The sequence below is a fragment of the Lampris incognitus genome, chromosome 1 (genome assembly GCF_029633865.1).
Source record: "Lampris incognitus isolate fLamInc1 chromosome 1, fLamInc1.hap2, whole genome shotgun sequence".
Taxonomy (NCBI): Eukaryota; Metazoa; Chordata; class Actinopteri; order Lampriformes; family Lampridae; genus Lampris; species Lampris incognitus.
Genome location: NC_079211.1, coordinates 17,534,547 through 17,548,617, shown reverse-complemented (window position 1 = coordinate 17,548,617; position 14,071 = coordinate 17,534,547). Strand labels below are relative to the sequence as shown.

Here is a 14,071-nt window from a genome sequence, read left to right as displayed (position 1 = left end):
TGTGTCCCTTCTAGGTTAAGAAATGTCAGTTGTGTTGAAAAAGCATTTTCCTAAATATATTCAGTATTAACTGTTGCTGGAATTTTGCTTTAGGTTTAGCAGTGTTATCAAAATATGCAAACGTTTGTCCCTATTTTTTTTTCATACGAAAGATTAAATAATGAAAAATCAGAAAATATTCCTCTTCAAATAGCCCTGTGATTTTTTTCTTATCTTTTCTGCTCCATTCTGAATGAAGAAACTTTCTTTGTAATTTCTGCAGTTCTTTTATTGTATTTATTTGCAAAATTTGACTTTATGTTCATTCAATGGGTAATCTAATGGAAAAAAATGATGGTACTAATGCATCATCTTCAAAACTTAGCATGGCAAGTGTAATTTATTGTCATCAATGGCTCCATTTGTGACATAAGGTTTTGTTTATGATATTGTTGTATGAGTGACCATGTTTTGAAATACAAAAAAAGCGAAAAGAGTATACGATATACAACAATGTTCCTGCAAAGGATTTGAAATTATGTTGTATTTCCATGAAATAAAAAAAAAAGTCTAACTTAAAAGAATGAAGAGTTATATTTGACACGATAAAAGTTAATAAAAAGTCATAGCTACAGTTACTACATGAACACCACCTTTTGCCAAAGGCTGTTGTTCTTCTTGTACATGTGGCTGTGATTAGGAGTGTTAGCCAAAAGAATATGGACATCATGAGAAATTCTCATGCATCCTAATATTGTACTGCAATTGTAAGGCTTTACAGTATTACAACAGTGATACCCTAATGCCACCTATGTGGTTGTCACCGGGCACTCAAAATAATTGATTTAATATGTCAATTTACAGTCTGAGTAGAATATTTGTAACATTCAGACTGGAAGTTTTCAATTTGAATGAGACTAGGTGTGTGTGTGTGTGTGTGTGTGTGTGTGTGTGTGTGTGTGTGTGTCGGCCCAATGCTGGACTGGTGGCTTGTCCGGGGTGTCTCCCTGCCTGCCGCCCAGTGACTGTTGGGATAGGCTCCAGCATCCCCGCCACTCTGAGAGCAGGATAAGTGGTTTGGATAATGAATGAATGAATGAATGCATTTTCTTCATTAAAAACACATTTTATTGCAGTCGTTACAATTAATTTCTAGTGACCTCTGGCTTCTTTCCTCATACACAAATAACGATCATCCATTGGATTAAAAAGCAATGTAACTATTGCTTTTTAGAACAACAAATTATGTTACTACTTGATATTTTAAGACGTGATTTGAACGGCAGCAAGCGAGAGGAAAGTAGTAACAGTTTTGTGAATTCTTCCATTCAAGTTTAGCATTTTACTTTAATTTAAAATAAATTCACCAACTCTGATAATAACACTCACCGCCAACGGGCTTCAACGGTTGGATTTGAACGTTGAAGAGCCAATTCGTACTCTCGCGAGAGATGAGAAACGAGACAAGAAGCTCATTGGCCACACCGGTGTGACGTAAATTTGAACGTTCGGCAGCGGAAGGTTTAGTTTTGTCTGGTTTTTGGTACGTGTGTCTGCAGCGGCTTGTTGTCATATCGCGAATCCTTGTATTGAATCGATCGTGAGTTTATTTGACAGACATGTCTTTTTCAAAAGCGCCCTTAAAGAGATTCAACGATTATGTTGGTAAGTATACACTCCAGCAAGCTAGTTATGTTAGGAATGGTTGCACGTCAAATAGTTTAACTACCTGACGTTGGGCGGAAAGCTAAGCTAGTGCTACGCATTTAGCCAGTCAAGACAATTTCATTTGTATAGCCCAATGTCACAAATTACAACTTTGCCCCATTGGGAGTCAGTCAGTGAAAACTATCTTGTGACTGAGCCAGTTGTTGGACATTTGTTTTAAATTAACGTTAGCGATATTAATGCTAGTTGGATGTGCATAGCTATTATCATATGACATGGTTAAACCCGAAGTTATTAGTTGTTTTGTTTTTGACCCAAGGTTGTGCCCCGCCCCCGGGGTCCTACGAGATTAAACCGGGGGAGATGAAGGGAGCTACGTCCTTCCAGAAATCGGAAAGGTTCAAATCTGCCCAGGCAGGTAGGTTAAATGCTACTGAGTGCATCGAAATTTAGCTAGAGCTCCTGTACGATATGGAGGTCTGGGGATAGCAAATCCAGTTGAATGCTGCGAGAGGGAATACCACCCTTCGACCATGATTATAGAAAATCTCTCCAACCTAATACTCAATTACTACGGCCCAATGAGACATCATGACCTTCGAGACTTGAACGCAGAGCTGCAACGAGAAGTATTACAGAGATGTTGTTACTGAACCCCAACTGATGCCCCTTGAAAACGTAGTAGTATGTGGCGGACAGGTCAGCAGCAGATATATCTTCAAGAGGAATGTGGAGCACTTTCGAACGAACGTTCTCTGATGTCCAAGTGTTACATCCAAACTGTCCCTCTTATTTAAAAGAAAGCACCAGAAGAACTCTATGTAAAGGCAGAGAGGGATAAGATGAGAAAGTACAACGGTCGGGTACTGACAGTAGAAAAAGGATCTTTTACGTCCCTTATATATAGCAGCTTTGGCGGATGGGGACCTCAAGCTACGAAGTACCATAAGCGACTGGGAGAACTATCAAAGGAGCGCAATGAGGAGTACGCAAAAAGTTATGAGCCATATGAGGACCAGAATACAGTTCTCAGTACTTCGCAGTACAATGATTTCGGTGAGAGGTGAACATGGGAGAGCACTGCTATCAACAAAGCCCATTTCAGCGATATCTTTCAATTTGATACCAGAAGCAATGCAGTATGAATGTTTTTAAAATATTGGGAGTATCTGTACTTTTAATGATTTTGACTGTGGTGTGTTCTTATTGATTTTTTTTATTATATTATTGTAAAAAAATTTCCTTTTTAAAATTTAGCTATAGCACATTAGTTATGTTCCTAATCTTTCGTCTTCTTGTCCCCTGTCGCTACGTCTCCAGTTCCTCCGCCGTCACCTTCCAGAAGTGTCCTTATATCAAACGTCCGGAAGACATCATTTGATGACATTGTAAGTTTAACCAATGATTGCCTACTTTGACAGGTAGCAACATCATTTAGATGACAAGTCAGTCATGCATCTACTATTACTATCACATATACCGTTGCTACATATACTATTGATACTATTGCTATCACATAAACACTGCACCTGTACCTGCGTCATATAGGCTGATGGATCAAGTGTGAAGAGAGAAAAGACTGGCATCGTCATGGAAATGAAACAGCAGAGGCTGTTGGAGAAAGAGGTGTGTTTACCTCAGACCATAAAGCTTACTTATCAAATTGTGCTTCTCTAATTGGTAGCCTTCAGACAGTCAGCAGACTAACAAGTCTTGTCATTGTTGAACTTATTATGTACATCAGTCTTGAGCTTGGCATTCTTTACTGCTAGATACGGTCCCTTGTGCAGCAACGAGGGGAGCAGGATAAACGCTTGCTGGCCCTGGAGGAGGAACTGAAGAAGTTGGATGCCAAGTTGCTGGTAGCAGTCAGGGAGAAGATTGGCCTTTCTGCCAGTGTCACCACCCTGGATAGACAGCTGTCAGAGCTCAAGAAAATTAATGAGCTTCTCAAAAACAAGGTCTGTTTTGCCTATCTACTCATATTTAGATACTCATTACATTATAAGTTGATTACACCCAGATGACATCTTTTCCTTTAAAGTTTTCAGTTATAACAATGTGCCAGGGATATTGTGACAGAATAAATGCGTGTCTTAGGTTTCTGCCGACACTACAAAAAAGAAGATATGCTCTCTCACAATGGAACTTATGGAGGCAAGGAATCAGTTGGATGTCAAAAATAAGGTAGGGGCCATGTACACTTTTCCCTACACAGGTCAATATGTTATCTCATAAAACTCCATTAGAATCTTACCATAATATTTGTCAATTGCAATAAAAATGTTTGTGTATAAATTGTGTTTTGTATGTTTGTTCTTTGTCTCAGGAGTTAAGTTTTCTGCATATTAATTCTGAAGGCCAACTGAAGGTGTTGGAAACAGACCTAAAAGCTGCCAAGGCTACCGTAACATCTCTTAAGGACAGGAACAAGGACTTGGGTAAGGTTTAAATCCAGTGTAAATGGTTACCATGGAGACAAGTTAGTTTGATGGATGGAGAAAAGAGGGCTAAACTGTTTTGTATTTGTTTTGTTTGTTCATTTACAGAGGAAATGTACCAGGTGACCAAAACACAGAATGAAGAGCTTGTGCTTCAGATAAATGAGCTGCATGGTGAGTTCTGTTTATGCTTGCTTGTATGTGTATTCATTGGTTTGCTTGCTTATATGCTTCTTTCCTTATGCTTTTGTTTCCAGTTGTGATCCGTGAACTGAGAGAGGAGATCAAAGTTCTGCAGCACTACCTAGACACTGCCAACGATGAAATACAGGTGGAACTATTCCCTTAGATATCCCTTTTTATTTTAGGAATTTTATGTCTTTTTACTTCGATCATACCTTGTGGAAAGATAACTTGATAGATTCCTCTGTAGGATCTGCGCTTGAAGCTACAAGAGAAGACCAAGTTTGAGCACACTGTGGCAGATTCTCAGCAGGAGAAAGTCAGGTAAGCAAAAGCCATGTGGCAAGTGCACTAAGATTCCTGCTGATATGAAACTCATTTGTCATTTCTTAGCAGTCAACAAGAGAAAGAAATGCAGCAGTTCCTGGCTGAGTTAGAGCACTCCCAAGATGTCCTGAGGCAAAAGGACGAGCAGTCAGAAAAATACCAGCAAGAGCTACAGGCATCTCACAAGGCTTTACAAGAGATGGAGAACAGACTAGAGAACTGTGAGCTGGAGCTGAAGTCTACGCTAAAAACACTGAGTGAGAGAGAGGAGCAGATAAAGCAGTCCAGCCAAGATGTGCAGGACTCTCAGTGTACAGTGCATCAACAGGAGGTGGAGCTGGCTCGGCTGAGGGGGGTCCTGAGGAGGACAGAGCAAGAGCTTGATGAGAGAGTGGCTCAACTTGAAGAGAGATGCCTGATTGTCGAGGAAGAGAGAAGTATGCCTAGCTACGTCCTCCTCTGAGTGGGGATTTGTGTTGAAATCAATTTTGTGGATCTTATTTTTCTTTTGATTCCAGGAAAAACTCAGGAGGAGGGATGTAGGAGAGTCGAGGAGTTTAAGAAAGAGCTGAATTCTCTTGAAAATGTTAAGAGGGAAGAGAAAAAGAAACACATCCAGCTTCAGCAAGAACATGAAACTCTTACTGAAGAATTGCAGAAAGAGAAGGTTACACACACGCACACACACACACACACACACAGCTTTATTATGAATGGCACACTTATTTCCCAGTACAATGCCAGACATCTAAGCTATTCAGTCTATCCCACATGTTTTCTCCCTATTTCTACAGGCTCTGGTGGACTCCATGTCGGTGTTGCTGAAACAGGAGAGGGAGGAGTATGAAGAACGCTTGAGCCAGCTGAAGGATGAGATGGAGGAAGTGTTGGGGGAGCTGGCTGCCATGGAAGAGCAGGAGCAGAAGAAGCAGGAGCCAGAGGTGAAGAGCCAGGAGGCACTCCAATGCCTGCAACAGGAAAATGAAGCGCTGATGGAAAAGTTGAGTGAGGCCAGGATATTGCTGGACAGGTGAGCAACCAAAGACACATTGAAAAGAGGAGTTGGCAAGATCAGTATTTATTTTGTTTAGTTGGCGCTCCTGTTGTGCATTTTTGTCTTGTTCCTTGGTGTTGGGATTTTTTTCTATTATTGAGATGGTAGGAATGGATGTTCGTTCATCACTATCACAGACATTAAGTGTATCTGGAAATGTTCTTTAAAATATAACCCCCCCCCACCCCCCAAGACAGAAGACTGAAGACATACAAATTACAGTAAAATTGGAATTTGTGTGTGCGATCCAAGTTATGTCAGGTTTACTTTCTAAACTACTAGAATCACCCCATATTTAAGAATAAACACAGTAATGGAGAAAAAAGATGGAAAACATCAACAGGAACAGCAAGGGATAGGTTTACAGTAATTCCGTGGATTGAGCAGATTATGTGTGCTGGGGGAGCAGTCAGGATTGGTACAAACTGAAACATTATTACTTACATGTTTGTGGTCTTGGTAAAGGCAATGAGGTAGCAGCAGTGGGAAACCACCTGGCAACTATAAGAAAACTTGAGGAGCATGCAAACTCCCTGACTAAGATAGGAGACCTTGCTACAGAGCTTGAAAGGTGAGAAACACTCTTTTAAGGGGAAAACTGAGTTGCTGCTGGAAGTGGTGTTGGTGGGCCAGTAGGGGGCAGTCTTCCCTTTGGCCCAATTCGGAAAAAAAAATCAAATCCCAATGCCCCAGTGCAGTGACGGGGGACACTGTGCTGTAGAAGATGCCGTCCTTCGGATGACGCGTTAAACTGAGGTCCTGACTCACTTTGGTCATTAAAGGTCCCATGGCACTTATCGCAAAGAGTAGGGGTCCCCCGGTGCCCTGGCAAAATTCCCAACCTTGCGCTCTCCATCTGGCCACTTAATCATCCCCCCATGTAATTGGATCAGTGATTCCTCCCTCTCCACCTCAAGCTGATGTGTGGTGAGCATTCTGGCTTGCTGGTCTGCCGTGCATCACCCAGGTGGGTGCCACACATTGGTGGTTGAAGTCAGTTGCCCCCTTCAATGTGAAGCTCTTTGGGTGTCTAGAAAAGCGCTATATAAATGTAATGATGATGATAAATATTATTAAGAATGGAAGGTCATTTGAGGTAAATACATTTCATTTAAATACATTTTTGCCCTCTCAGTGAAAACAAGGAAATGTGTTTGCATAAAAGAGTGGTGTGTTTGCATAGAAGAGTAGTGTTAAGACAAGATACTTTATTGTCATTGTGCGGACACAACGAAATTTCATTTGGTGACTGTCAGACCAGAAACACTAGACAAGGTAAATGATTAAAAAAAAACAAGATAAAAACAAACAACATTTTGTATAAACAAGTAAAGTAGTGAAAATAACTGAGGTAGCAAAAATGATGAGACAATAAAAGATAGCAGCAGCTTTTAAAGCTCAAAATAGTGCATGGGATTATTGCACGTAGTTGTCCATATTGCAGCGGCTTTAGTACCAGTTAGTCCTCGGTAGCTGTAAGCAGGTGTGTGTGTGTGTGTGTGTGGGGGGGGGGGTGATGGAGGCTACAGCTCAGGGGAAGAAGCTGTTCCTCAGCCTGTTAGTCCAGGTTTTGAGAATGCGGTATCTTTTCCCCGATGGCAAGGGAACGAACACACAGTGAACTGGGTGTGTTGTGTTTTTGCTGATGTTGCTGGCTTTCCTCTGTAGGTGGTCAGCATATACAGCATCCAGGTCCAGCAGCACAGCTCCCACAGTCCTCTGTACTGTCTTTACTACCCAGGCCAAGTCCTTCCTATTCTCTGCTGTGCAGCTGGCATACCACACTGTGACACATTGACAGAGGACGCTTTCTATTGTGGTTCTGTAAAAGCTGACCAGCAGCTGAGAGGGGAGACCAACTTGTTTAAGTTTCCTGAGGAAGAAAAGCCTCTGTTGTGCTTTCTTCGCCAGGTGGGAGGTGTTGAGTGACCATGTGAGTTCTGTGGTTATGTGGATTCCCAGGAATTCGATGTTATCCACAATATGCCCCTCTGCACCATTTATGTGCAGTGGGGGTGGGGTGGTCTTCCTGGATCTCCTAAAGTCAACAATGATCTCCTTTGTTTTACTGGTGTTCAGGACCAGGTTATTATTGTGTTGTCGATTTCAGCACTCAACATGCCCTGAGGGTTGCCGAAGGAAGAGGGAGCGAAACGGAGGCAGAGGTGGAGAACATGATCCAGCGGGTGAAAGAAGAAATGGAACAAGTTATTCAGCAGAAAGAGGAAGAAATGAAGGGGTTGAAGGAGCACCAGGAGAGACTCATCGCTGCCCAGCAGGCACAGGAGAAAACAAGAGAGGAGCATTCACGGTAGGCTTCTCACTTGCATTGTGTCTGTTGGAACTAGTGCCACCTTTCCTTCTTACTTGTATTTTTTTTCTTCCCCTCCATCTCTGGCATTCTAGAATGCTCCTGGAGTTGCAGACTAGCCTCGCTCAAAAAGATGAGGAGATTAAAGCCTTGGAAGGAAGCTGTATGGCCACGATCAAGCAACTACAGGAGGAGGTAAAGCTTTACAGACAAGAAAAAGATGAGGCACTTGAAAAATTAGAGGAGCATGGAGGCCAGATTTTTTCCCAGCACAAGAAAGAAGAGGCCCAGAGACTGCTGGATAAGGCCAGAGAAGAGGAACAGGAGACACTAAAACAACTTCCACAAGAAAGGAAAGCATCCCAACAGGGCAGGGCAGAGGTGTTGAGGCTCCAGACCCACGTAGAGAAGACAGAGGGAGAAATGAAGACCCTCATTTCCCAAGTAGTACTCACTAACCAAGACAAGCTAACTCTTCAGAATCCGATAAAAACTGCCGAGGACAACAGACGACTCCAGTCTGAACTGAAGCGAATTGAGCAACAACATGTTCATTTGCAGACCCAAGTAGAGCTTTTGGAGGGGGAGAGGATGGTTCTTAAGCGGGAGATAGAGGAACAAAAACATGATAGAAAGGCTCTGCAGGAGCAAGTAGACGTGTTGGCTCAGGAGAAGGTCACCCTGCAGTGGGAGATGGAGGAGCAGAGACAGGAACTCCAAAGAAGACTAATGGAAGCAAAGGAAAAAAGGTGAGCAAAAAGGTCAAAAATCACAAATAAACTGTGTTTAGGCCTTCATTGGAAGTTGAGGGTGAATATTTTTAGATCTTTTAAGTAGTCAAATATAGTAAATGTATCTTTCTTCATTATACTCAGCATTTCAGGTTCAGAGACTGAACATTGGAAGAGACAGTATGAGGAGCTGTTTGCTAAAGTCAAGCCCTTCCAGGTAAATATTAACAACATGAAATGTCAGAAGTTGTCAAGATCCACTGTCATTGGTTTTTCAAATACGTGCATATGCACAAGTGTGTAATCACCCTTTCCTGAGTGCATTAGCTGAGTTGTGTAAATTTTGATGCATGCCAACAGGAGCAGCTCAATGGGTTTGCAGCAGAGCGAGAAGCACTGCTTAGTGAGAACGGAGCAAACAAGGAGGAGCTGAACAAGTTGGTTGATGCCTACACCAGTCTGCTGGGCCATCAGAACATGAAGCAGAAGATCAAACATGTGGTGAAACTCAAAAATGAAAACATCGCTCTCAAACAGGTGATGTGAGAACCATCATATCTAGTTTCAAACCACCCATTAAATGGCAAACTTGCTCTTAAAAGGAAATTGATAACAGTTCCATAATTTTTTTCAAGCTTTAGACATGTTCAGTATATGAGTTGTTTACTGTCCACCCTCATTTTCTCAATCCTGTCTTTGCTCTGTTCTGGTGATTTGCTGTCTTTTATTAACTTTGTGTGTTTGTACAGGAACTGGTAAAGTTACGATCCCAGCTGACTCATCAAAAGAAAGACATAGAGCAGCTGAAATTGAAGTTTCCTGGAGCTCCTCGCCATAGGTTTGATCTCAGCAAGGCCTTCCAACATGACTGCAAAGAAAACAGGCAGCCGCAGTCTCCAGCTGTCCTCCAAGAGGGTGAGTACCAAGTTGACTTCTCATTGCACCTATACTGAAACAGCAAGATCTCACTAGGAAAATTATCTAGAATTCAACCAACCACAGATTTTTTTACCTTTGCACATAATTGTAGTCATATGTATAATTATGTTGAAACCTTATATTTAGTTTTCTTTCATTTCATCAGGAAACCATTAGGTGTGGCTGGACTCCTCTGCTGGATGGGAATTGACCATTTCTGTGGCACATTGTATTGCCTAATTAATTGTTTGACGGTATTGCTGGCCATTGTATGTAAAGTTTTGGTTGTTTTTAATAAAAAAAAACCGTTTTATTTAAAGGCGCCTTTCATGACACTCAAGGTCCACCCTACATCAAATACAGTAAAACAAAGCAGTAAAAAAAAACAGTGTAATCAACATAAAACACAATAAGCAATTGAGCATACATCAGCAAGAGTTAAAAAAAAAGAATTTGATGCTGTTAATGTGAGTATGCTAGTTTAAAAAGGTGGGTTTTAAGAGCAGTTTTGAATTCACTAATGGAGTCCAGTAAGCGGACGTGACGGGGAATGGAGTTCCAGAGCATAGGTGCAGCATAGGAGAAAGCCCTGGCATCCATTGTGCCGAGGTTGATGGCTGATAGTGCCAATAGTGTAAGTCTGAAGGAGGTCTGTGAGATAAGCATGGAATAGATTATGAAGAGCTTTGAATGTTAATAATACATTTTTAAAATTAATCTGCTGTGACACAGGAAGCCAGTGTAATTGAATCAACAGGGGAGACATGGTCAGTGGATTTTGAAAGTGTAATAATCCGTGCTGCAGAATTCTGGATCACATTGCAGTAGTCAATGCGTGATGTAACCAATGCATTGAACAAGACTTCTGTGGAGTGTTTAAAGCAAGGCATAGTCTGGAGATGTTTTGCATATGGAAAAAGGCAATCCGGGAGATGTTTATATGACTGGAAAAGGAAAGGGTACTATCTAGGATAACACCAAGGCTCTTAGCCTAAGCGGAGATAGGTATGGTGGCTCCAGCAATGGGGAGTGAGCAAATGTTAGTTTTTGAGATTGTAGATTTAGTTCCAGTGAGGAGTAGCTCAGTTTACTACTGCTGAATTTCAGATAATTGTTAATCACTCATATCTGTATTTCATGGGAGACAAGCAGTGGGGGTACTGGAGGGGAGAGTAGAAGTGGGCTTAGTGGTTACATAAAGCTGTTTATCATCAGCATAGCGGTGGAAATTGATACCATTGTGCTGGAAGATGTTGCCAGGAGGGAGGAGGTAAATAATAAACAGGAGTGGGCCCCAACACCGAACCCTGTGGAACTCTATGAGGAACTATCAAATTTTCTCACTGGTAATTCTGAACTTGTACAAAACGTGTCCTGTCTGGAAGGTAGGAAGCAAACCACTGATAGACAATGCCCCCAATTCCAATGCTTGCCAGATGATCCAAATGGAGCTGATGGGATATTTTATTAAAGGCTGCGGTGATGTCAAGGAGGATGAGGATAGAGAGTAGACCAGAGTCAGCTACACAAAGGAGGTAATTAGTGATCTTAACCAGGGTTGTTTCTGTGCTATGTTTTGGGCAAAAACCAGATTGGAATTGTTAAGAGATTATTGTTATCAAGGTAGATCTGGAGTTGAGATGCAACTGCCCTCAAGGATTTTGGAGATGAATGATAAATTGGAAATAAGCTGGTAGTTTTTTTTAACTTAGTTTTTATTTCAATTTCAACAACTTACACAACCAAATTCACAATTTTGCCTGCTTTTTTTTTCAACTGTACCTATATGTTGTACCTATATATGTAATCCAGTGAGTCAAGTAAATTCTTTTTGAGACAGTACGAGCCTGTTACATGCCATAAGCAATCATCTGTCAATTATTTTGCTCCTTATTTGTTGAGCACTTTCCCTACCGTTAAGTTTCTTCTAACAAAGTTATATATACAGGTGAATCTCAAAAAATGAGAATATTGTGGAAAAGGTCATTTTCCATAATTTAATTCAAAAAGTGAAACGTTCATATAGTCTACATTCATTACACATAAAGTGAAATATGTCAAGCCTTTTTTGTTTTAATCTTGATGATTACAGCTTACAGCTCATGAAAATCAAAAATCCAGTATTTCAACATATTAGAATATTACATAAGACCAATCAAAAAAAGGATTTATAATACAGAAATGTCGACCTTCTGAAAAGTATGTTCATTTATGCACTTAATACTTGGTCGGGGCTCCTTTTGCACGAATTACTGCATCAATGCGACGCGCATGGAGGCAATCAGCCTGTGGCACTGCTGAGGTGTTATGGAAGCCCAGGTTTCTTTGATAGCGGCCTTCAGCTCATCTGCATCGTTGGGTCTGGTGTCTGTCATATTCCTCTTGTCAATACCCCATAGATTCTCTATGTGGTTCAGGTCAGACGAGTTGGCTGGCCAATCAAGCACAGTAATACCATGGTAGTTTTGGCACTGTAGGCAGGTGCCAAGCCCCTCTGGAAAATGTGTAATATTCTAATATTTTGAGATACTGGATTTTTGATTTTCATGAGCTGTAAGCTGTAATCATCAAGATTAAAACAAAAAAGGCTTGACATATTTCACCTTATGTGTAACGAATCTAGAATACATGAACGTTTCACTTTTTGAATTAAATTACGGAAAATAATGAACTTTTCCACAATATTCTAATTTTTTCAGATGCACCTATATTTAGGTACCATACACTCACCGGCCACTCTATTAGGCACACCTGTCCAACTGCTCGTTAACGCAAATTTCTAATCAGCCATGGCAGCAACTCAATGCATTTAGGCATGTAGACATGGTCAAGACGATCTGCTGCAGTTCCAACCGAGCATCAGAATGGGGAAGAAAGGTGATTTAAGTGACTTTGAACATGGCATGGTTGTTGGTGCCAGACGGGCTGGTCTGAGAATTTCAGAAACTGCTGATCTACTGGGATTTTCACGCACAACCATCTCTAGGGTTTACAGAGAATGGTCCGAAAAAGAGAAAATATCCAGTGAGCGGCAGTTCTATGGGCGAAAATGCCTTGTTGATGCCAGAGGTCAGAGGAGAATGGCCAGACTGGTTCGAGCTGATAGAAAGGCAACAGTAACTCAAATAACCACTCATTACAACCGAGGTATGCAGAAGAGCATCTGAACGCACAACACGTCGAACCTTGAGGCAGATAGGCTACAGCAGCAGAAGACCACACCGGGTGCCACTCCTGTCAGCTAAGAACAGGAAACTGAGGCTACAATTCGCACAGGCTCACCAAGATTGGACAATAGAAGATTGGAAAAACGTTGCCTGGTCTGATGAGTCTCGATTTCTGCTGCGACATTCGGATGGTAGGGTCAGAATTTGGCGTCAACAACATGAAAGCATGGATCCATCCTGCCTTGTATCAACGGTTCAGGCTGGTGGTGGTGGTGTAATGGTGTGGGGGATATTTTCTTGGCACACTTTGGGCCCCTTAGTACCAATTGAGCATCGTGTCAACGCCACAGCCTACCTGAGTATTGTTGCTGACCATGTCCATCCCTTTATGACCACAGTGTTCCCATCTTCTGATGGCTACTACCAGCAGGATAACGCGCCATGTCATAAAGCTCGAATCATCTCAGACTGGTTTCTTGAACATGACAATGAGTTCACTGTACTCAAATGGCCTCCACAGTCACCAGATCTCAATCCAATAGAGCACCTTTGGGATGTGGTGGACCGGGAGATTCGCATCATGGATGTGCAGCCGACAAATCTGCAGCAACTGCGTGATGCTATCATGTCAATATGGACCAAATTCTCAGGAATGTTTCCAGTACCTTGTTGAATCTATGCCACGAAGGATTAAGGCAATTCTGAAGGCAAAAGGGGGTCCAACCCGGTACTAGCAAGGTGTACCTAATAAAGTGGCCAGTGAGTGTATGTACCTATATGGTTACCCTTACCCACCAATATGGAGTACAACAGAGAAGAACCTGGTCCGCGGTGTCAGACACGCCCACCACGTCATTTTGACAATTACGAGATGGGCTTCATCAGCCAGAGGCACTGTGCCTTATCATCCCCAGGCACTGCACACTATAGACATGGATGGGAGCTGCCAAGATGACATCCCCCAGCTCTCCATGTGCTTCATTCCACAGCCACCAGAGCTGACAGGATGCTGCTCTTCATGAGTGGGACCCGTACCATGAGGAAACTCACAGCAGCTATAGAAAGTACGGTCCTGAACCCCAGCTAGTCCATGGTCTGTACAGAGAGCCAGCACGAGGAGACCTATAGAGAATCCCCCTCATCACACTATAGGGTTCAGGAGAGAGGAGAACCACCAGCAAGATTCCAAGATGAGCTCCTAGAAATCAGAAAGGAGAACGAGAGACTACGACAGTCACAGCAAACCATGCATGCTGACCTAGCAGAGCTCCGGGCGGTCAGAGCTGATATTA

The 14,071-nt window shown here is 42.1% G+C and overlaps 1 protein-coding gene across 1 annotated transcript; it reads left to right on the top strand.

Moving 5' to 3' along the window:
- Window positions 1–1,543: 1,543 nt before the first annotated feature.
- On the top strand, window positions 1,544–9,894 carry hmmr (hyaluronan-mediated motility receptor (RHAMM)). The gene is made up of 20 exons (XM_056273378.1): window positions 1,544–1,644; window positions 1,967–2,065; window positions 2,968–3,035; window positions 3,196–3,273; window positions 3,420–3,608; window positions 3,748–3,834; window positions 3,977–4,088; window positions 4,197–4,262; window positions 4,346–4,419; window positions 4,522–4,595; window positions 4,668–5,035; window positions 5,117–5,265; window positions 5,393–5,627; window positions 6,112–6,223; window positions 7,763–7,963; window positions 8,059–8,712; window positions 8,839–8,911; window positions 9,055–9,231; window positions 9,444–9,609; window positions 9,779–9,894. The coding sequence occupies exons 1-20, from the start codon at window positions 1,599–1,601 to the stop codon at window positions 9,787–9,789; spliced, it is 3,039 nt and encodes a 1,012-aa protein (XP_056129353.1). The 5' UTR covers window positions 1,544–1,598; the 3' UTR covers window positions 9,790–9,894.
- Window positions 9,895–14,071: the final 4,177 nt, after the last annotated feature.

Coding starts and splice junctions, on each gene's coding strand:
- hmmr (XM_056273378.1), top strand. CDS start 1,599: ATGTCTTTTTCAAAAGCGCCCTTAAAGAGATTCAACGATTATGTTG. Junction 3,609..3,747: donor ATGAGCTTCTCAAAAACAAG/GTCTGTTTTGCC, acceptor TGCGTGTCTTAG/GTTTCTGCCGACACTACAAA. Junction 5,266..5,392: donor AAGAATTGCAGAAAGAGAAG/GTTACACACACG, acceptor CTATTTCTACAG/GCTCTGGTGGACTCCATGTC.